Below are 23,847 nucleotides of genomic sequence, written 5' to 3' on the forward strand. Positions count from 1 at the left end.
TTATAGAAATGGCAGACATGAAAATAAGCAACTTTTATATATCTTATCAGAAAAATTATCTTTCTTCTGTGCCAAAATTGATCAGTCATTATTAAAATTCTTAATTTTAAGATAAAAGTCTGTTTTCAGTGAAGACAGACTTTCCAATCACCGAGAAAAGATTCTATCAGTAACAACTGCCATCTCCTACAGCATGTAGATAGGAGGGGAGGAGCTCTGCCTCTGGCTTCTCCTTCCTGGTCTACATAAAATTGTGTCCATATCAACTGCTATTTCCTATCTCTTTAATGGGAATGTCTGTCTTCACTGATTACAGATCTTACCTCAAGACTGCGAATTTTAACCCCTTAAGCCACAAGGGTGGTTTGCACGTTCATGACCGGGCCAATTTTTACAATTCTGACCACTGTCCCTTTATGAGGTAATAACTCTGAAACGCTTCGATGGATCCCGGTGATTCTGACAATGTTTTCTCGTGACATATTGTACTTAATGTTAGTGGTAAAATTTCATTCAAATAACTTGCGTTTATTTGTGAAAAAAACGGAAATTTGGCGAAAATTTCGCAATTTTCCAACTTTGAATTTTTATGCCCTTAAATCACAGAGATACGGCACACAAAAAACTTGATAAGTAACATTTCCCACATGTTTACTTTACATCAGCACAATTTTGGAACCAAAATTTTTTTTCGTTAGGAAGTTATAAGGGTTAAAAATTGACCAGCGATTTCTCATTTTTGCAACGCCATTTTATGTTTACGGACCACATCACATTTGAAGCCACTTTGAGGGGTCTATATGATAGAAAATACCCAAAAGTGACACCATTCTAAAAACTGCACCCCTCAAGCTACTCAAAACCACATTCAAGAAGTTTATTAACTCTTTAGGTGCGTCACAGGAATTTAACTTTTTTTCACAAAAAAAATACTTCAGGTTCAATTTTTTTTATTTTACCAAGGGTAACAGGAGAAATTGGATTGCAAAATTTATTGTGCAATTTGTCCTGAGTACGCTGATACCTGACATGTGGGGGGGAACCACTGTTTCGGCGCATGGCTGAGCTCAGAAGGGAAGGAGCGCCGTTTGACTTTTTCAATGCAAAATTGGCTGGAATTCAGATCGGACGCCATGTCATGTTTGGAGAGCCCCTGACGTACCTAAACAGTGGAAACCCCCCCACAAGTGACCCCATTTTGGAAACTAGACCCCCCAAGGAACTGTGGTGAGAACTTTGAACCCACAAGGGCTTCACAGAAGTTTATAATGCCCGGGGCATGAAAATAAAAAATTCGTATTTTTTCTACAAACATGATCAATTAGTCCCCAATTTTTTTTATTTTCCCAAGGGTAACAGGAGAAATTGAACCCCAAAAGTTGTTGTCCAATTTGTCCTGAGTACGCTGATACCCCATATGTGGGAGAAAACTACTGTATGGGCACACGTAGGGGCTCGGAAGGGAAGTAGTGACGTTTAGGAAAGCAGACTTTGATGGAATGGTCTGCGGGTGTCATGTGCGTTTGGAGAGCCCCTGATGTACCTAAACTATTGAAACTCCCCACAAGTGACCCCATTTTGGAAACTAGACCCCCCACAGAACTTATCTAGATGTGTGGTGAGCACTTTGAACCCCCAAGTGCTTCAGAGAAGTTTATAACGCCCGGGCGTGAAAATAAAAAAATCATTTTTTTCCACAAAAATGATATTTTTGCCCCCAATTTTTTATTTTCCTAAGGGTAACAGGAGAAATTGGACCCCAAAAGTTGTTTTGCAATTTGTCCTGAGTAGGCTGATACACCATATGTGGGGGTAAAACACTGTTTGGGCGCATGGCAGAGCTTGGAAGGGAAGGACCACCATTTGACTTTTTCAACTCAGAATTGGCTGGAATTGAGATCATAAGCCATGTTGCATTTGGAGAGCACCTGATGTGCCCAAACAGTGGAAACCCCCCAATTCTAACTCCAACCCTAACCCCAACACACCCCTAACCCTAATCTCAGCCCTAACCCTAGTCCTGGTCCTAACCCTAGCCCTAACCCTAATGGGAAAATGGAAATAAATACATTTTTTTAATTTTATCATTTTTCCCTAACTAAGGGGGTGTTAACGGGGGGGTTTGATTTACTATTTATGGCGGTTTTTATATTTGGCAGCTGTCATACGCTAAAAGACGCTTTTTATTGTAAAAATAGTTTTTGCATCACCACATACTGAGAGCTATAATTTTTCCGTATTTTAACCCACCGAGTCATGTGAGGTCTTATTTTTTGCGGGACGAGTTGACGTTTTTATTGGTAACATTTTCGGGCACGTGACATTTTTTGATCGCTTTTTATTCCGAGTTTTGGGACGCAGAATGAACAAAAACCAGCGTTTCATGAATTTCTTTTGGGGGGGTGCGTTTACACCGTTCCGCGTGCGATAAAATTGATAAAGCGGTTTTATTCTTCGGGTCAGTACAGTTACAGCGATACCTCATTTATGTTGTTTTTTTATGTTTTGTCAGTTTTATGCACTGAAAACAATTTTATATAAAAAATAATTATTTTGGCATCGCTTTATTCTGCGAGCTATAACTTTATTTTTTCGCTGATGATGCTGTATGGCGGCTCGTTTTTTGCGGGACAAGATGACGTTTTCAGCGGTACCATGGATATTTATATGCGTCTTTTTGATCGCGAGTTATTGCACTTTCTGTTCGGTGGTATGATAATAAATCATTTTTTTGTTTCGTTTTTTATTTTTATTTTTTAAGGGGTTCGCTAAAGGGGTTAACTATTGGGACAGTTTTATAGGGCAGGTCATTACAGACGCGGCGATACCAAATATGTGTACTTTTATGTACTTTTATTGTTTTGTTTTTTTTTATTTCCAAAAAATGAAATTATTGGGGGAATATTTTTTTTTTCCTAATTTATTTGGCGATTTTTTAAAAATTATTTTAACTTTTTTTTTTTTTTTTTAACTTTATTACATTGTCCCAGGTGGGACATCACTGTCCTGTGACAGATCGCTGATCTGTCACATCACAGATCACTGTGAGAGATCAGCGATCTGTCACAGGCAGTGCAGCAGGCTTCCTCGTGCCTGCACTTTGCAGGCACTGAGGAAGCCGGCTCCCTGAAGGCCCCCGTCGCCATCTTGGATTCGGGGGCCTGCAGGGAAGGAGCCCCGCGAAGCAGCGCTGCACATTGCGCTGCCGTGGGGGGCTCAGGGAAGCACGGAGGGAGCCCCCTCCCTGCCGATGCTTCCCTTTAACTCCCGGTACACCGCGATCATGTTTGATTGCGGTGTGCAAGGGGTTAACGTGTCAGGGGCGGTCCGTGATCGCCCCCGACACATTGTGCAGGGTGTCAGCTGTGATAATCAGCTGACACCCGGCCGCGATCAGCAGCGCTCACCACGTGGGCGCCGCTGATTGCTGTGACGTACTATCCCGTCCCTGGGAATTAAGTCCCAGGGCACGTGGATGGGATAGTACGTCATATGGGATTAAGGGGTTAATAATGACTGATGAACTTTGACAGAGAAATGAGCAAATTTTTCTGATAAGATAAAGTACAAAGTTGCTTATTTTCAGGTGCACTATTGATTGGTGAAATAAAAATTAAAGTTGGAGCTGCACAACGACATTTGCTGCAGTACTGCATTATTTCCTATGGTGTTGCATTGCGGCCTGCGACTTACCACAACTGTGACAGTCACAAATGTTTCAAATTGAGTTGGATATTCTGTTTCAAGTCATAAATGACTCACTTGTCTTAGGGTGCTTTCACATTGCGTTGTGTCCCTGTTGGGGTATACGTCTGAAATCCCGAGCAAAATGGGGTCCGGACGCATGGGCAGATGGGGCCATAGACTGTAATGGTGACAGCAGTACAAATATGCGCTCTGTCGTGCATCATTTTTTGAGAGTGTATGCCTACAGGAGGTGGTCATTCAGAAGTAGTAGACTGTATGGTGTCCACCTCCTGTAGGCATACACTCCTAAAAATGATGCACAGCAGAGCACAGGCTCGCTCTGCCGTCACCATTACAGTCTATGGCCCTGTCAGCCCATACGTCCAGATCAACTTTTGCAGGGGGGTTTAGATGTATGCTCCGACAGGGACACAGAACACAATGTGAAAACACCCTTAGGTTTTAACGCAAGCCACAAGCAACAAGTCACATGTTGCTGCTAAGCAATTATATAGCTAAATAAGGGCTCTAAAATGGTCAATGTGCCAGCAAGTCATAGAAAAGTTGTACAGATGTTTGTGGCATGACTATTTTAAAAATTACTGTTGCTTGACAAATAGTGTAGCCCCAGCCTTGGTCTTCCAGACAATAACTTTTCACTTTTTAGCACAAAAGTTTTCAACATACAGTATGCAACCTGGCTTCTGCTAGGTATATATTATGATCTCATTAAAAATTCTTATTTTCAAGAAATCATACAGTAAGAATGATTGCATAACTTTTATTTTCTACTTGCAGACTAGTCTGCATTAATGCTAAACAGTACACTTCTGAAAAATACTAAAATACTTAAAAAACTATATACATTATGTAAACAAAACATAAATAAGACAATATTCTTCATAAAGAATATTTAGTAAAGAATGTTAAGGGTAAAGAATATGTACAAGTTTACAATTTTGCTAAGACCCTTTGAATACATAAATATTTCCCCCCCCTCCTCAAACAAAAATGATTTTTTTTATTACAACTGTAGAAAGACAAATACTGTTCTAGATAAACTGCAAAAATATTCAAATAGAAGTGCAAATAGCTAGACTATCAATGGCAAACTATACTGGCTGATCAAAGTGAATCATCATTCACTTAAAGCAGATGCCACCCCTCTGCTCTACTTATGTGAACCTAGAAAAAAAAGGAATAAAAAAAACCCAAAAATAAAACTACAACCAGTAAGATAACTGCGTAAACCGTACTTGATGAAGTGCATGTGAAACATTTAACAAATCTTTATCAGTTTATCATTTCATTAAGTGCCACAATATCTACCTTTTCATCATATAATCTCATTTAGGATGCTACAGTGTGCCGCTTTTCTGGTGAAGAAGACTGATTGAGAAAAGAGGCACAGCCTGTCATTTTGTTCTCTGAAGCAGGTACTGGATTGGCAGAGGATTCACTCACACTTGAAATAATTTGCTCCTTGACAGATACACTTTTAGGTGATTGCATTACATTACTTGGTTGTGGGTAGCTGACCTGGAGTTTGCAAGGAACGATGCAAGGTTGAGGTACAGTGGTTAACGCAGGACATGTTGAAATCCTTTCGACTGAAGATACAGGACATGGAGACACAACTTTAGATGTCATATTTACATACCGAGTCGTATTCTGTACAGAAGGTAGCAATTTAGGAGCGGCCACAGAATACATATTTAAGGGTTGTTCTGACGTCGGCACTGGTGCCATATTTTGCTTTAGAGGCTGTTGCACTGTGGTGTTATTCAGCAGAGAATGACATGTTTGCACACTACTGCCAATTAGAGATCCTTGTTTAGCATTTGAGGATAAAAGCAGAACATGACTTCCTGCCCCAAGACCTTGAGGAGGAACAATCAAACGTGCACCATTAATAGTAATCTGAGTTCCAGGTACCAATGGCGTGCTAGTATTAATAACCAATTTCTGATGGGAACAGTCATTCAACTGGGGCTTTAACTTGGTGACAGTAGTGGATGAAAATGGCGGGAGAGCTTGATAGGAAGAGTCGACAGAGCTGGCTTTACATAAAGGAGGAATTAAAGGAGACTTCAATACCACCTGTGGCTTGATGGCATTTGTTGACAGAATTTTAGGAAACATTTCAGAGCTATATTGAGTTTTCTCCATTCGTTCCTTACTTACTAGCGGAGATGTGCCTGTCATTGGAGTTTTTAGGTGTGAACTCTCCTCTAGACAAGTGGTTGCTACAGGTATTTGCAAAGAAGATAATGCATGTTTTACTTGTCCAGTCATTTGTGTTGACAGTAAAACTGATGATGAAAGATGTCCAGTTTTCACAGTTGATAATGCTACAATACTCCCTCCATTCGAGGGGCACAAAAAAGGTGGTAAAGACTTTGACAAGTCTCTTCTACTAGACGGAGTTGTGCCTGGCTTTGCTGTGCCAACCACAGTACTTTTTTCAGCAGACTTTGTAACAAACACAGTATGTAAATGGTTTGAACTTGTAACTTGTCCATTTTGCCCTTTTAAGTTAAAATTCTCTACTGAAGAATCAGCAAAGTCTTTATGAGTATTGTCAACTCCCTTGCCCAATGTCTTTTGTAAAATAATAGGTAGGATATTTTTCATACCACTAGGGGAATTGACAGTGGTCTGTCCTATGGTTAACCCAATCTTTACATCCTTCACTTGAGACACAATTGGTGCAGAACTTGTCTTTATTGATGAAGTAATGGTGGAAGGTACTAAAATAATTTGTGAAGACTCAGCTGGCTTGACATAGGTTTTGCCAATAATATTGGGAGAAGACAGTTTTGAGCTTTGCAGTGCAACATTTGTGCTTGATGAACTAGTTGGAACTTGAGTGTTTATAAAAACAAATTTTTGTGGTGTTACTGCCGATGTTGTAAGCATGCCTATTTTTGGAGTATTTGGAGATGCGAGAATAGGAGGGGGAGTAATCAGCAGAACCTTATGGAGGGAAGATCTGCTACATAAATCACCCTTTGAAGTAGTAGTGTCAGGCTGGACATCAGAAAGACTACTTTCTGATCGTTTTAGGTCTGTGATCTTGTTTATAGCACTACCACACTGTTCATCACTGCTATAAGAAGGAATACTTAAAGCAATATTTGTCGTGGCTTGGGAAACTGTAGGCCGATGAACAGTGTTAACTATATTAGAATATTGCATGGACTTTTCTGTAGTTTTACATATCCTTGAACTAGGATACTGGACTGGTGTTGACGTAGTGTTTATTTCTGTCAGATGACTTCTGTCACCAAAAGCTGATGAAGTCTGCAGGCCAGAAGATTGAGGTACTGGCGTAATATTGGAAGAAGCAGAGGTTTTAGATCTTGAGACCAAGAATGACTGAAGCTGTTGGGTGAAAGTAAATAAGGAGTTTGATACTGGAGTAACTTGTTCTTGGCTTGGCTGCACTTTCACAAGTCCAGTATTGCCACCCCTTGTTCTTACAAGAATTGACTGTGAATCTCTAATGCATACAGTTTTTAATTCCTGTTTAGCTTCAGGTATATCTGTCTGTGATGCGCTGGATACATTTACTATGTGTCTAGCCATAACTGCTTTGCTTATATTTGGTGGCACATCTCCAGAGTCAGAATGAACTGGTGGTGACCTTACAGATGGTGGCACTGATATAGGCAAATTAGCTGTCAAAATGGAAGTATTACTTTTATTTATTTCACAGGGTGATACTGTGGAACTACAAGCAAATGGTATAGCTGGTTGGGAAACAACACCAGTTGAGCATGTGGAATGTAATGTACTTTTGTTAATTTCTGTGACAAGTTGTGCAGTTTTCTCTGCATTTATATAACCTACAGAAGTAGAAATTGGTGGAAAAACAGCAGACTTCATATTGTTGTCAGATGCATCTGGCTGGGCATGGTGGTTATTACGTCTGGATAACGTTTCATCTTTTTGCTGGATAATTAGGTTTTTAGGCAGAAGAAGAACCGGTTGCATTAGTTTCTCTCGCGTTGTATTATCTACTACAGGTTGCACCTGAATATTAACAGGAGAGTTCTGTAGAACAGGGACACAGTGTCCATCTGGGAGCTTGTACATCATCTGCAATGGAGGTTTTAAAGAATTCTGACAAGGCAATGCAGACTGTAACGGGAATAAGTTTTGAACATTTTGAGAAATGGGTTTGTTAACAGACTGTGCAAGTTGGCTAGTTAAGGTCACTTTGTTCCCAAGATTTTTGGCTAGCAAAGCCTGTATTGGGTTGCTCCTTCTGACTGCATCTAGGGGTGAAGCATACATGACATCCGCTCTTATTTCTGCAGCATCCAGTTGATTTTGCTGCTGGTTTTCTAAGCATGTTATTCGGTCCCTGCCTTCCAAGGAGGAACCAGAGATTTCAAGAGTGCCTAATTTTATTCTTTTCTGTTGGCAGGTGACTTTTTCTTCATTATCTGGGTAAATATACTGTCTATTCAGACGTTTACAGCTTCTTTCTGGCAATTCTTTTAAAGGAGACTCTTGCCTAGCCATCTTGTCTTTTCCAATCACTGAATCCACTAGCTTCTCTGTAAAACAAATAAATATAAAAAAACAAAATCAATGCATATTACTCCATTTTATATGTTTATCCGGAATACAGATTATGTATATTTAGAAGTAACTGCCAAATCTTAGAGGTATTGATGCAAAAATAACATTTATTTCTGTGGCTCCACCTCTGTCACCTCCCACCTCTAAGAAAATGGTCACCCCATGTCATCATTTTGCAATCACTAAGATGAGGAGGAGCTTGTTCCATGTTTTATTTGATATTCTTTATTTGAGACACAGAAACAGGCAAGTAAAGCTTCTTAGCCATTTCATTGACTTTCATAGAGAGGACTTGCTTGGCCTTTCACAGAATTTCATCACCTTAGACAACAGAATGATGTGTATTGCAAAATAGGGTCTCGAAAGTTATTGCATATTGTATAAAAAAAACCCCACGCTGCTGGGTCAAGATATAGAAATCACTGAATCTGAATTGCATTTAAGCCACATTTACTATATTACAGATATTCAAATACATTATGTAAAACATCACACATCTTACAGTTTAATCTCTTACTTTAGGACAACTCTTCAAAGTGCCATAAGCTCAGGGAAATACCCGTTTGCAGTAAATCATGTAGGTATTGCAATGTTTTATCATAAAAACATGCGCCAAGTAACAGGAAAAGGGTACAGTATCTTATAGACAAACGTTAATAAGAAAATTTATGTATAATAAAAGTAAGCTTGTTTTTTAATCTGTTTATTTTCTGGTAGAATATTTTGTGTTTCATGCTCTTTACATGGTTATCAAAGCAGCCTCTGGATAGATTATAATTTTGACTGCATACCATGACCCCAATGTACAGAGCAAAAACTGAAGAGTGATCCGCACAAAACCTGAAAGTGTTATTTTATTGTGACTGCTCAGCGGGCAGTGTGAAAAAGTAAAGCTTAATTTAACTAGATTTTTTTGGTTTTGTACAGAAAGGTTATATCCATCTCGTAGTAAAGGGAATTTATCAGTAGGATCAAACCTATTAAGCCATCTACATGCTCATGCAGGTCATAGAAAGTTGAATAAAATTATACTTCGATATCTGCAATCTGATGTTTTATTCCATAGAAATACAGGCTTTTTTTTTTTTTTAAATATGTAAGTGAGCTGTTACGATCTCTGGAGCTGGACACGGATCTGAATGAGAATCTGCATCCAGGGCATATTTTATATGAAAGGTGGCTTTACCAGTGTGAGACATGTAATTATTGAGAGCCTGCTCTCCTGATCTACATGTCTAACACTGGTAACAGCCAGTTTCATATAAAATAAGCTCTAGAGCCAGACTCTAGGATATCTATGTTCATCCCAGAGAGCTTAACAACTCATTTATACATTAAGGAAAATGTGGATTGGGGGCGTGGCCTAGCACTCCATGTGAGCAGACTGCTTTCAGGACTCATCCGCTGTAATCCTGACTTTATCTGGTTAAAAGTGCCACCAGGGTACCGGTACCGCCCTATACCGGTGGCAGAAGATCGCAGGAACTGGCCCTGACGTACGGTGTAACTGAGGACTGCGGCAATGGTGAGAAAAAGGCAGAGGGACGAGGGAGCAGGACACAGGTCTATGATGGTGCCGACAGTGTGGAGGCAGTGGAGAAATCTGGTGCAGGTAATGCAGCATACATAAAGCGGCTTGAAATTGCTGCTAAACTTGAAAGATTTGCATGGGTGGACGGAGCAGCACAGGAGATAGCCGAAGGGGGTGAGGAGATTGGATGGAGAAGATCTGGAGGACTATGCATCACAGGAGGGGCCAGAGGGAGCGGAGAGAAGGCAGTTGCGGGAAAGCGTGATGCAGGAGACTTCTGAGGAGCCCGTAAGTAAGGAAGCCCACAATGAGAGACATTTATGATCTGGTTAAGTTTTGCAAAACTGCACTAACTACCCTTACAAACAGAGTGGACGGTATAAAGGAGGAAATGATCAATTTGAAGGCAGCCATTAATAAGGGTGATACTAGAGTGGGGGTGGTGGAAGAAGAGTGAGCACACTGGAGGACCAACTTTCTAAGCTGCAGAAGTCCCACACTCAATGCCTGCAGCGGTGTGCCATTCTGGCTGATAAAAACGACGATTTAGAAAATCGCTCCAGGCGGAATAATGTGCAGTTGGTGGGCTTCCCTGAAAAGGCAGAAGGGACTGATCCTACAGCATTTGTTGAGGACTGGCTCCACAATATAATTGGCGCTAACAATCTGACCAAGCTGTTTGCAGTGGAGAGAGCACACCGTGTTCCCATGAAACCCCTCCGTCCAGGTTCCTTCCTCCGTAGCATCCTGACCAGGATCCTTAACTATAGGGATAAACATTATCCTATGAAAGGCAAGAACGGCTAAGGATATGAGTATAACGGCCAAACATTGTCCATATACCCCGACTACTCAGCTGAGGTTCAGAGACAAAGAATACGGTATGGTGGGGTGAATAATAGGTTGAGAGATATGGAACTGACGTACTCTACTTTGTATCCTGCTAAGCTCAGGGTTGGATCTGCACATTTTTTTTCCAACTCCGGAGGAGGCCACCAAGTGGCTAGACTTGAACGAGAAAAGGATCAGAGATAGTAAAGGAAGGGAGAAGTGAGAAGACGTGCTGATAGACTTGGCGGGCCGTACGCTTGTGAAGGAGGAAAGACGGATGGTGCTGTTACATAAGAGTCTCTTTGTACCTGCGTTCTAGCTATTATGGACAATGGAGGGACTGTAGATGATCGCACATAAGTGGAGAAATTGAAAGTAATTCACGGTTTTAAGATATCGTTTGCTAGGTATAGAGTTACCCACTCTCTGGTTTAGAGGGGAGAAACACATTGGGAGTCTTTGGTAATGGTTTATTATGTTTATCAACAGAGGGGAGGAAGGGGGGGGCCCTTCAGGTTATGGGTTGGTTCTAGAGGTTCTTGGGAGAAATACTGTCCTCTACAGGATTGGGAATGTATACATATAGGGAAATATGGTGGGTGATAAGATTAAAATTCTTAATTGGAATGTGAGGGGATTGTCTGAAAAAGCATGAAGAGCGGCGATTATGGACTATATTAGGATGGAGGGACCGGATGGGATATGCCGTCAAGAGACACATTTGATTAAGGAGAAGGTGTTGAAGGGAAGATGGATCGGGAGGGCATATCACTCCACGTACTGTTCATATGCCAGGCGGGGTCTCGTTGTTGATGGGAGCGTCCACACCCTTTGAGGAAATTGAAAGCCATTTTGACAGTGAAGGCCAATACATTTTTGTAATCTGTAAAATTTATGAACAACTAGCTGAAGAGCCAGGCGTTGCCCGGGCATAGTAACTGTGGTAAGTTATAACAATTTATAATGATTATATTGCACATAAAAACATTTCACATCATATATTCAAACATTGCAGATTTGTAACACAAATTAACTAAATGATTACCTAAGTATTGATAGTATTTTATTTACACTGCATTCAAGAGCCTTTTGATAAACAACATTTTTGTTTTTTACTTTTGGTGCAAACATGAACAGATTTTTGGCAGTTCCAACTCTTGAACAAGCCACATAAAGTTGACCATGAGAAAAGCATGGAGATTGCAAATCAATCCCTACTGCTTTCAAGCACTGTCCCGGAGCATTCTTAACGGACATTGCAAATGCCAGTTGAACTGGAAACTGGAGGCATTTAAAATCAAAAGGCAAATCAGATGGAATGAGAAGAATTTTTGGAATGAAAATGTCTTCTCCTTTGGCACATTCAGTTGCTGAGCTGTGTATCTAATCCTATCCTGTGTGATACAATCTGCTGAGCCGTGTATCTAATCCTATCCTGTGTGATACAGTCTGCTGAGCCGTGTATCTAATCCTCTCGTGTGATACAGTCCGCTGAGCCGTGTATCTAATCCTATTCTGTGTGATAATGTCTGCTGACCTGTGTATCTAATCCTATCCTGTGAGTCTGCTGAGCTGTGAATCTAATCCTGTCCTGTGTGATACTGTCTGCTGTGCTGCGTATCTAATCATATTCTGTGTTACTGTCTGCTGAGCTGTGTATTTAATCCTATCCTGTGTGCTACAGTCTGCTAAACTGTGTATCTAATCCTGTCCTGTGTGATACTGTCTGCTGACCGGTGTATCTGTATCTAATCCTATCCTGTGTGATACTGGGCTTCCCCTGCAGTCTGTGTCAGAGGGTGGTCTGTGTCGGCATGGTAATAAATGGTTTTATTTCCAGCTTTACAGAAGGACGATAACACCATTGAAATTATAAGAATAACAGGCCTCAGTTACCACAACTGTCTACAAGGAAAATTGTTGCTCATATGTGGAGTGGGCATGGCTTGATACACACATACATACACTCAGTTTGATATACAGTGGGGAAAAAAAGTATTTAGTCAGTCAGCAATAGTGCAAGTTGCACCACTTAAAAAGTTGAGAGGCGTCTGTAATTTACATCATAGGTAGACCTCAACTATGGGAGACAAACTGAGAAAAAAAAATCCAGAAAATCACATTGTCTGTTTTTTTTTCATTTTATTTGCATATTATGGTGGAAAATAAGTATTTGGTCAGAAACAAGCAATCAAGATTTCTGGCTCTCACAGACCTGTAACTTCTTCTTTAAGAGTCTCCTCTTTCCTCCACTCATTACCTGTAGTAATGGCACCTGTTTAAACTTGTTATCAGTATAAAAAGACACCTGTGCACACCCTCAAACAGTCTGACTCCAAACTCCACTATGGTGAAGACCAAAGAGCTGTCAAAGGACACCAGAAACAAAATTGTAGCCCTGCACCAGGCTGGGAAGACTGAATCTGCAATAGCCAACCAGCTTGGAGTGAAGAAATCAACTGTGGGAGCAATAATTAGAAAATGGAAGACATACAAGACCACTGATAATCTCCCTCGATCTGGTGCTCCACGCAAAATCCCACCCCGTGGGGTCAGAATGATCACAAGAACGGTGAGCAAAAATCCCAGAACCACGCGGGGGGACCTAGTGAATGAACTGCAGAGAGCTGGGACCAATGTAACAAGGCCTACCATAAGTAACACACTACGCCACCATGGACTCAGATCCTGCAGTGCCAGACGTGTCCCACTGCTTAAGTCTGTACATGTCCGGGCCCATCTGAAGTTTGCTAGAGAGCATTTGGATGATCCAGAGGAGTTTTGGGAGAATGTCCTATGGTCTGATGAAACCAAACTGGAACTGTTTGGTAGAAACACAACTTGTCGTGTTTGGAGGAAAAAGAATACTGAGTTGCATCCATCAAACACCATAACTACTGTAAAGCATGGTGGTGGAAACATCATGCTTTGGGGCTGTTTCTCTGCAAAGGGGCCAGGACGACTGATCCGGGTACATGAAAGAATGAATGGGGCCATGTATCGTGAGATTTTGAGTGCAAACCTCCTTCCATCAGCAAGGGCATTGAAGATGAAACGTGGCTGGGTCTTTCAACATGACAATGATCCAAAGCACACCGCCAGGGCAACGAAGGAGTGGCTTCGTAAGAAGCATTTCAAGGTCCTGGAGTGGCCTAGCCAGTCTCCAGATCTCAACCCTATAGAAAACCTTTGGAGGGAGTTGAAAGTCCGTGTTGCCAAGCGAAAAGCCAAAAACATCACTGCTCTAGAGGAGATCTGCATGGAGGAATGGGCCAACATACCAACAACAGTGTGTGGCAACCTTGTGAAGACTTACAGAAAACGTTTGACCTCTGTCATTGCCAACAAAGGATATATCACAAAGTATTGAGATGAAATTTTGTTTCTGACCAAATACTTATTTTCCACCATAATATGCAAATAAAATGAAAAAAAAAACAGACAATGTGATTTTCTGGATTTTTTTTTCTCAGTTTGTCTCCCATAGTTGAGGTCTACCTATGATGTAAATTACAGACGCCTCTCATCTTTTTAAGTGGTGGAACTTGCACTATTGCTGACTGACTAAATACTTTTTTCCCCACTGTATATATAGATTGCCATGTATAGTGGCCATGTACATACAACCTCCGTACCCGGGGGGGGGGGAATCCAGGAGGTGATAGAGTTGTACAAAAGTGGTGCAGGACTACCGTTATTAATTATTGGCGATTTTAATAATGTGATGGGATAGGCATAAACAGGGAATAGGAAAAGGGGGCAGGAAATTGACATAATTTGGGAACTATGTGAAAGAGCCTGGAATGGTGGACCTGTGGAGGGTAAGGAATGAGGATGTGGTATGTTACTCCTGCTACTCTACTACTCATCGATCTGGCACAATTGATTTGTGGAGTGGAATATCTTCCGAGAGTGATCACGGACCATAAACCTATGGACCTACTTATTGAAAAGACGGGGAGAGGTCTAGACAGGGGACTGGAACATATTAATATGGAAGCAATAAAGGGGGAGTTAGACGAATATTGGCAGATCAATGAAGGTAGTGCTGACAGGCGAGTGGTGTGGGATGCCATGAAGGCATATTTGAGGGGTCGACTGTTTCAAGAAATTTCTAGATGCAAGTCTAAAACTAGATTGGAAGACATGGCAGTGATGGAGGTTTTAGAAAGGGCGGAAAGGGAACTGATAGTGAACCCATCAGTGGAGAGTCAGTATGGGCTCAAAGAAGCTCAGGAGGGAGTCAACAAACTATATATAAAACCTAGTAGAGAGGAAAAGAGCGTTCCAGAAGGCACAATTGTATGATGAGGGTGAAAGGGTGGGGCATTTACTATCAGTAGTGGTGGCAGCACAGAGGGAATCCTCATTTGTATACAAGCTGAAGACGGAAGAGGGGATGGAGGTGGTGGATACGGAGGATATACTGGAAGATTTTAGATGGTTTTATGAGCAGCTATATTCTTCTGAGTCAGGAGCGTCGTCAGCAGAGATGGAAGGGTTTCTTGGGGTGGCGGGACTCCCTAGGATTGCAGAGAGGGACAGGAGGAGACTGGAAGAGCATGAAACACCTATAATGTCTATGACAAATAATAGGGCTCCGGGGGCGGACGGACTCCCGGGTGAGATTTATAAAAAGTTGGTTGAGATGGTGGCACCTAGATTAAAGGTGGTCTTCGAGGAGGCTTTGGAGTGTGGTGCACTGCTGTTGTCCATGAGGGAGGCTGTGGTAGTGGTCATCCCTAAGGAAAGTAGAGCCCTGAGTTTGGCAGAGTCCTACAGGACCATTTCGCTGCTGATGGCGATTGTAAAAATTTCGACCAAAATTATGGCCAAACGATTAACGAGTGTGGTGCAAGATCTTGTTCACCCCGATCAATCCAGATTTATGCCGAATAGGTCTACAGCAATAAATATACATATACTCTTCCTTAATCTGCAGTTGCCGTCGTATAACGGGGGTTGTAGTGTCATTGGATGCACGTAAAACATTCAACAGTATTGAATGGAGCTATCTTTGAAAGGTGTTGGGAGTGCTTGGGATTTGGACTAACCTACATATCATGGATACCGCTGTTGTACACATCCCCAACTGCTAGGGTCAGGGTTAATGGTCAGACATCCAGACAATTTGCTCTTCATAGGGGGACCAGACAGGGGTGTCCGCTGTCTCCGCTGCTTTTTGCGTTGGCAGTGGAGCCCTTTGAGCAGCAATTAGAAAGGCAGCCTCGGTCAGGGGGTTTAAATATGGACCTAATGAGGACAAAATAGCTTTATAAGCAGATAATGTGCTGCTTTTCCTGGAAGACCCTGATGAGTATTTGCGGGGTGTGATGAGCATCCTTGGGAGATTTGGGGTTATGTCATGCCTGGTAATTAATTGGGAGAAATCCAACATTCTAGCTGTGGATGGTAAGTGATGAAGACCTTAGGATAGAGGGGGATGGTAGTAGGTTGGCGGTTATGCAGCAGTTCAAGTACCTGGGCACGCAGGTAATCGCTCCCGCTCTCGAGCTATATAGACTTGAATCTCATCCCGCTACTGGGTAAGTTCAGAAGCAAAGTGGGGGCGTGGTGTAGATTACATCTATCAGTAGTAGGAAGGACAAATCTGATTAAAATGGAGCTGATGCCCCAGGTGTTGTACGTGCTGCACAATGCCCCCATATGGTTACCTAAACGGTGGTTCCGTGCAATCAATTCTATATTTAGGGATCTTGTGTGGGGGAAAAAACAACCGAGGATTAGACTGGAAATATTACAGAGGTCCAAAGATGAGGGGGGGGCTGATACTCCTGAGCTTGTGGATTTATTATCTAGCAGCTCAGGGCCAACAGCTGAGGGGATGGAGAGAGACAGAGGGCACGGGTTCGGTGTGGCGGATATTGACTCGGGTACTGGGGAGAGACTCATTGTTTCAAAGGACTGGAGGCAGGTAGTTTTAGGAAACTGTGTCATGTCCTACTCTAGCCCTGGTACACATTGTGTGAGAGGAGATTAAAAAGATTAGGGGAGTGGAGGCCCTGACTAATTATTCCCCTATATGGCTAAATGAAAAACTGCCAGAGTTTGACAAAATGGGGGAATTTAAAAACTGGACTAGGAAAGGAATTCAATACATGGCCCAATTACAGGACTTGTGAGGACTAGTGACTTTTGAGGAGCTACAGGAGGAATACGAGTTATCTGAGATCTGTAGATTCCAGTATAGACAGCTCTGTCACGCTTACACAGCACAGAGTAAGGCTGGTTTCACATTTGCGTTAAAACAACGCTGCGCCCTGCGTCGTTAAGCCCCGCCCTGAGCCGGCTCCCTGCCCGCCCCATCCGGGATCACCGCCTACTTTCGCATTTGCACGCATGCGATCGGCGCACCCTATCTTTAGCATAGGGTGCGCAGATCATGCGCTGCCAGTGTGAAAGTAGCGTGCTGCGCACTTTTGACGGTGCGCCGTGCGCGCCGAAATGCAAATGCGAAAGTAGGCGGTGATCCCGGATGGGGCGGGCAGGGAGCCGGCTCAGGGCGGGGCTTAACGACGCAGGGCGCAGCGTTGTTTTAACGCAAATGTGAAACCAGCCTAAGACGGTTTCTATGAGGTCCAAAAAGACATATTGGTGGACTATGTATGTAGTGATGGGAGTAACAAAAGGAGTTATGTAAGGTATTTATAAGGACTTAATGCACACCTTTTTAATCAATTACCCAATCAAGGCTAAAGAGAAGTGGGAAGACGAATTGGGACCGATAGAAGAGGATAAGTGGGAGGCGATTATGGAATACATACCCCAATTGTCACAGAGTAAGCCAGGTAGATTCTCACAAATAGACTACTCAAAAAAATAAAGGGAACACTAAAATACCACATCCTAGATATCTCTGAATTAAATATTCCAGTTGCAAATTTTTATTCATTGCATAGTGGAATGTGTTCAGAACAATAAAACATAATAATTATGTCAGGAGCCCCGCACTGCACTTGCTCACTGAGCCAGTGCGGGTGTCCTGAGTACAAAAACAGTGCTCAAAGATACCTGTGGAGCAGGGCAGCAGCGGTGACGATGCGTGCTTCAGAGTATCAGGACCTGAAGCACATGACTGCTGGGGGCGTGGCCTAAGCTCCACAGATCTAGGAGCTGCAGGGAAACTCCTAGAAAGGTAACTACAGGACAATGTTACCAAGGGGCATAGACAGAGACAGAAACCAGATGAAGCCAGGGTCAAAGCACAAGATAGCAATACAGTACCAAAGGGTTAGACAGAATGGATAGTCAGGACGTAGCAATAGGTCAGAAAACCAGAACGAGCAATAGACGGTATAATAGGGACAAACTATAACAGGAGTAACGATAGCCAAGCCAGGAGGTCAGAACCAAAAAAGACAATAGTACCAAAGCGAGAGACGGAGTACAGAGTGAGGGTACAGGCCGGGTCATACACGGGAAGCAAACAAGCAACGCAGAATACACGCACACCAGTGGTCAGACACACCAGAACAACAGTATAGCTGACAGAGAACCCTGGTAAAGAGTGAGTATAAATACCCCTCCCAGATCCAGAAAGAGGCCACGAACACTTAACCCTGTGAGTGCAGGGCAAGAACCCTGTTCAAACCATGACAAATTATCAATGTAAATCAAAATGAATATCCCATGGAGGTCTGGATTTGGAATGATACTCAAAATCAAAGTGGAAAATCAAATTACAGGCTGATTCAACTTCAGTGGAAATGCCTCATGACAAGGAAAAGATGCTCAGTATTGTGTGTGGCCTTCACGTGCCTGTATGACCTCCCTACTCTACAACGCCTGGGCATGCTACTGATGAGGCGGCGGATGGTCTCCTGAGGGATCTCTTCCCAGATCTGGACTAAAGTATCCGCCAACGCCTGGACAGTCTGTGGTGCAACGTGATGTTGGTCGATGGAACAAGACATGATGTTCCAGATTTGCTCAATCGGATTCAGGTCTGGAGAACGGGCAGGCCAGACCATGGCTACAATGCCTTAATCTTGCACGAACTGCTGACACACTCCAGCCACATGAGGTCTGGCATTTTCCTGCATTAGGATGAACCCAGGGCGAACCGCACCAGCATCTGGTCTCACAAGGGGTCTAAGGATCTCATCTTGGTACCTAATGGTAGCCAGCCTACCTCTGGTGAGCACATGGAGGGCTGTGTGGCCCTTTAAAGAAATGCCACCCCACACCATTACTGACCCACTGCCAAACCGGTCATGCTGAAGGATGTTGCAGGCAGCAGATCGCTCTCCACGGCGTCTCTAGCTTAGCCACTTGTGTGGGTTGTAGAGTCCGTCTCATGTTACCACGAGTGTGAAAGCACAACCAACATTCAAAAGTGACCAAAACATCAGCCAGAAAGCGCATTGGTACCGAGATGTGATTTGTGGTCCCCACCTACAGAACAACTCCTTTATTGAGGGTGTTTTAATAATTGCCAATAATTTCAATCTGTTGTCTATTCCACTTGCACAACAGCATGGGAAATTGATAGTCAATCAGTGTTGCTTCCTAAGTGGACAGTTTGATTTCACGGAAGTTTGATTTACTTGGAGTCATATTCTGTTGTTTAAGTGTTCCCTTTATTTTTTTGAGCAGTGCATATGTGCTCCATAGAGTGTACAGGACCCCTGAAAGACTATATAGGGCAGGACTGAGACAGACTTATGTATGCCCTCGTTGTCAGGCTGATGGGGCCGGGATCTTACATATGTTGTGGCAGTGCTCCAGACTGGACTCATACTGGATAGCGGTTATCTAATATATACAGCTCAAGTGTGTGTATGTATGTATGTATGTGTGTGTGTGTGTGTGTGTGTGTATGTCCGGGATTGGCATCCGCACCGTCGCAGCTACAGCCACAAAATTTGGCACAGTCACACGTCTGGACCCCGAGAGTGTCCTAAGCTATGTTGGCGAAATTTTAACCCCGAGTGTTCCAATTCACCAAACTATTTTGCCCCTATCTACATAATGGGGAAAAAGTGTGTGTATCAAGCCCCGCCCCTCATTATGATGTCATAATGGTTGCCATGGCGACGCTGATGTCATCATAGGTTGCATGCCCTGCCACCGCTCATTATGATATTATAATGGTTGACTATGGGATGGAGGATGTGTGATGGGTATATGGGCACTGGACTATGGGATGGAGGATATGTATGATGGGTATATGGGCACGGGACTATGGGATGGAGGATACATATGATGGGTATATGGGCATGGGACTATGGGATGGAGAATATGTATGATGGGTATATGGTCATGGGACTATGGGATGGAGGATATGTATGATGGGTATATTGGCACGGGCCTATGGGATCGTGGATATGTTTGTAATGGGTATATGGGCACAGGACTATGGGATGGAGGATAATTATAATTTGCTATAACTAACCACAGTTAGTTACTATGCCCGGGCAGTGCCGGGCTCTTCAGCTAGTAATATATAAAGCTCCATGTGTGTATGTCCGGGATTGGCATCTGCACCGTCGCAGCTACAGACAAAAAATTTGGCACAGTCACACGTCTGGACCCCGAGAGCGTCATAGGCTAGTGTGTATATTATATATATATATATATATATATATATATTATACTAGCTGAAGAGCCCGCCGCTAATTATAATTATCCTCTATCCCACAGTCCCGTGCCCATATACCAATCACACATCCTCCATCCCATAGGCCCGTGCCCATATACCAATCCTCCATCCCATAGTCCCATGCCCATATACCCATCATACATATTCGCCATCCCATAGTCGAGTGCCCATATACCCATCATACATATCCGCCATCCCATAGTCCCGTGCCCATATACCCGTCATACATATCCTCCTTCCCATAGTCCAGTGCCCATATACCCATCACACATCCTCCATCCCATAGTCCCGTGCCCATATACCCGTCATACATATCGTCCATCCCATAGTCCAGTGCCCATATACCCATCACACATCCTCCATCCCATAGGCCCGTGCCCATATACCCGTCATACATATTCTCCATCCCATAGTCCAGTGCCCATATACCCATGACACATCCTCCATTCCATAGTCAACCATTATGACATCATAATGAGCGGCGGGGCTTGCAACCTATGATGACATCAGCGTCGCCATGGCAACCATTATGACATCATAATGAGGGGCGGGGCTTGACGTGCACACACTTTTCCCCCAGTATCTAGATAGGGGCAAAATTGTTTGTTGAATTGGAACGCACGGGGTTAAAATTTCTCCTCACAACATAGCTTTTGTGGCTGTAGCTGCGACGGTGCAGATGCCTATCCCGGACATACACACATACATACACACTTTGAGCTTTATATATTAGATACACACATACATATATACATACATATACACACACACTTTCTCAGTCGGGAAGTACTTTCTAACCATGATGTAAATAGACTTCAAATGTCAAAGGGGCATGGTCTCCCTTTTTCTTTCTGCAAAGGGTCACTGTGACATGGTGGGATGGCTTTTACATTTTTTGAACAAAAAATATGCTCCTGGCATGATTCAAGCAGGCCACAGTCGCTGGCGGAACTGAAAGTCGTCATGGCAACCATCGGGCAGTGGAGTTGATCAGAAGGTAGAGGGCGCTTCCTCTCCTCCTAAATGGCTGTGACAGCTTGGGATCAGCTATCATGCAAGCCGAACTCCCGGTTGTGTTTGCCCTGGCACAGCTCCATGTCAATGTCATGAAGGGGTTAATGGGCATGTAAACTTTTGAATAGGATTTACTTTATTGCTAGGATTTGTTTCAGTATTTAAATAAAAAGAAAACAACGATATACCTTATATAAACTCTTAATACAAGCATACAAACAAAACTCTGAATTCCTACCAAGAGAGCCTTTTTCCTGGATTTCCTTTTGACAGGAAACAAATGTTTTTGACAGAGACTTTGTAGATTTGTTAGTTTCACATTCTTCATTATACGATTCCCTGGTAAGATTTTCTGAATTTGTCAGTTTTAGGAAATCATCGTAATCTCTTCTGAGGCGTGCCCTGCAGAAACACAGAAAGGACAATGAAGAAGTATAATTAACCCTTAATTACATTTCAGTACAAGGCGTTCTTACGTCACACAGTCCAAACACATACATAATACAATAATTATAATCAATAAAGCACTTTAAGGTTAATAAGGTTTTGTTAGCTGGGAGAGGTGGCTGAGAATCTAGTCAGCATGTCACTGCAATAAATGACCACTAGTATACATGACCACCCACTTGCGCTATAAATACAGGGAAATCGGAAGCCTGTATATAATAACTTCAGGCTTTACTTTTGAGCTAGGAAACCCCTTTATAGGATTAATATGCACAGATGGGATCACTTAGCTTCAGGTATCTCTAACCTACTAAAGGGTCACAAAATAATTTTCATTTTCTACCGGCAGAGACATGGGATAGAATTGTGAAAAATGAAATAAAAAAGCAAAATATTCTGCTTTCATTTATTTACAAGGGAACATATAAAAACATATCTTTATAGCGACCTAATTTGATGTACAGAAGTGCAATAACTCTTTAGTGCTGTATGTTGAATGTTCTGGTACTTGGGGGAAAGAATATGGTGGAGTTCTTGTGGCCTGCAGTGCTATATAACTATATGTCTATTTAGAAATGAGTAAGTAAATACTCTATATTAGACATGGTTGCGCTGCTTGATGGACCAAGTGACTTCAATAAATTATTTTTAGGTGAAAAAAGCGTCCTTTAGACATGAATGCAATGAGAGAAACACATTATTACCGGTTTTTCTGAAAAGCTTTCTGCAGCTTTGGTTCCCATGGCAACAGCTCATTTAACAGACGCGTCAAGGTGCTGTGTAGCTCTTTCACACCTTGTCTCCTGATGTGCCACTTTCCCTAAAACATTAATACAAGAGACACTTGCTCTAAAAGTGGATTCATCTAGTCTTCAAGCTCTCAAATACATATATAGCAATCCATCTCATGTATCAAAATGGATATCTGTCCATCTAAAAGCTCAAGACATAGTTATAGCAGAAGCGGTTTGCACCCTTGAAATTATTCCAGAAAATAAAGTATTTTTCCAAGAAAATTATTGCAATTACACATGTGTTATACACGTTTTTGTTTTCCTTTGTCTGTATTGAAACACACAAAAAAACGGAAATTAGACATCATTTCACACTAAACTCCAAAAATGGGCTGGACAAAATTTTTGGCACCTTTCCAAAATTGTAGATAAGCAACTTAACTTTGTTTCACGCATGCGAAGCTCGTTCAAACGCACCTGTGGCAAGTAACAGGTGTGGGTAACATGAAAATCACACCTGAACCAGATAAAAAGGGAGAAGTTGAGTAATTGTGTGTGCACATTAAGAATGAAAAACAGAAAGAGAAGAGAACTGTCTGAGGATTTGAGAACCAAAATTGTTGAACAAATATCAACAATCTCCAGAGCTCTTGTTCCTTTGTCCACCGTGCGCAACATAATCAAGAAGTTTACAACCCATGGCACTGCAGACAATTTTCCTGGACGTGGACATCGGAGAAAAATTGACGAACGGTTGCAACGCAGGATAGTCCAGATTTTGGATAAACAGTCACAATCAAGTTTCAAAGAAATTCTTTTCTTTTCAATATTTTATTTGGAGATTCATTTTATTGTTTACCAAAAACAGAATGAGACCTTCCAAGAAAATTTCACAGTACCTACAGTCAAATATGATGGAGGTGTTTATGGTTTGTCTTGTTGCCTCTGGTGCCTTCACTGTGTGCAAGAGATCATGAAATCTGAAGATTATCAAAGGTTAATGATGTAGTGCACAGCAACAGTAAGCTGGGTTTGCTCATGGGTCTGCCAGCAGAACAATGGCCTCAGGCTAGTTTCACACTAGCGTTTATTTCCTGCAGCGCACGGCGCCGCTAAGCCCCGCCCCCTGCCCGCCCCATCCGGTCATCGCCGCCTACTAGCGCACATGGGCGCTTGCGATCTGCGCACCTATGCTAAAGATAGGGTGCGCAGATTGCAAGCGCCCATGTGCGTGCGCTAGTAGGCGGCGATGACAGGATGGGGCGGGGCTTAGCGGCGCTGTGCGCTGCGGGAAATAAACGCTAGTGTGAAACTAGCCTCAAGCATACATTAAGAAGCACCCAAAAATGGATGGAAACAAAGAGCTGTAGAGTTCATAAGTGGCCAGCAAT

The 23,847-nt window shown here is 42.5% G+C and overlaps 1 protein-coding gene across 1 annotated transcript in view; it reads right to left on the reverse strand.

Annotated features, from left to right (window-relative positions):
- Positions 1 to 4,452: 4,452 nt before the first annotated feature.
- Positions 4,453 to 23,847, reverse strand: part of BRD10 (bromodomain containing 10) — a 119,068-nt gene continuing 99,673 nt past the window's right edge. Inside the window, exons 6-8 of the mRNA XM_073542650.1 lie at positions 22,427 to 22,542; positions 21,514 to 21,677; positions 4,453 to 8,252 (exon numbers count right to left, since the gene is read on the reverse strand). Coding sequence (XP_073398751.1) covers positions 5,038 to 8,252; positions 21,514 to 21,677; positions 22,427 to 22,542 — 3,495 coding nt within the window. The 3' untranslated portion in view covers positions 4,453 to 5,037. The remainder of the gene's footprint in view (positions 8,253 to 21,513; positions 21,678 to 22,426; positions 22,543 to 23,847) is intronic.

Source organism: Dendrobates tinctorius, unplaced genomic scaffold (genome assembly GCF_039654945.1).
Source record: "Dendrobates tinctorius isolate UK_male_01 unplaced genomic scaffold, ASM3965494v1 ptg000128l, whole genome shotgun sequence".
NCBI classification, from domain to species: Eukaryota; Metazoa; Chordata; class Amphibia; order Anura; family Dendrobatidae; genus Dendrobates; species Dendrobates tinctorius.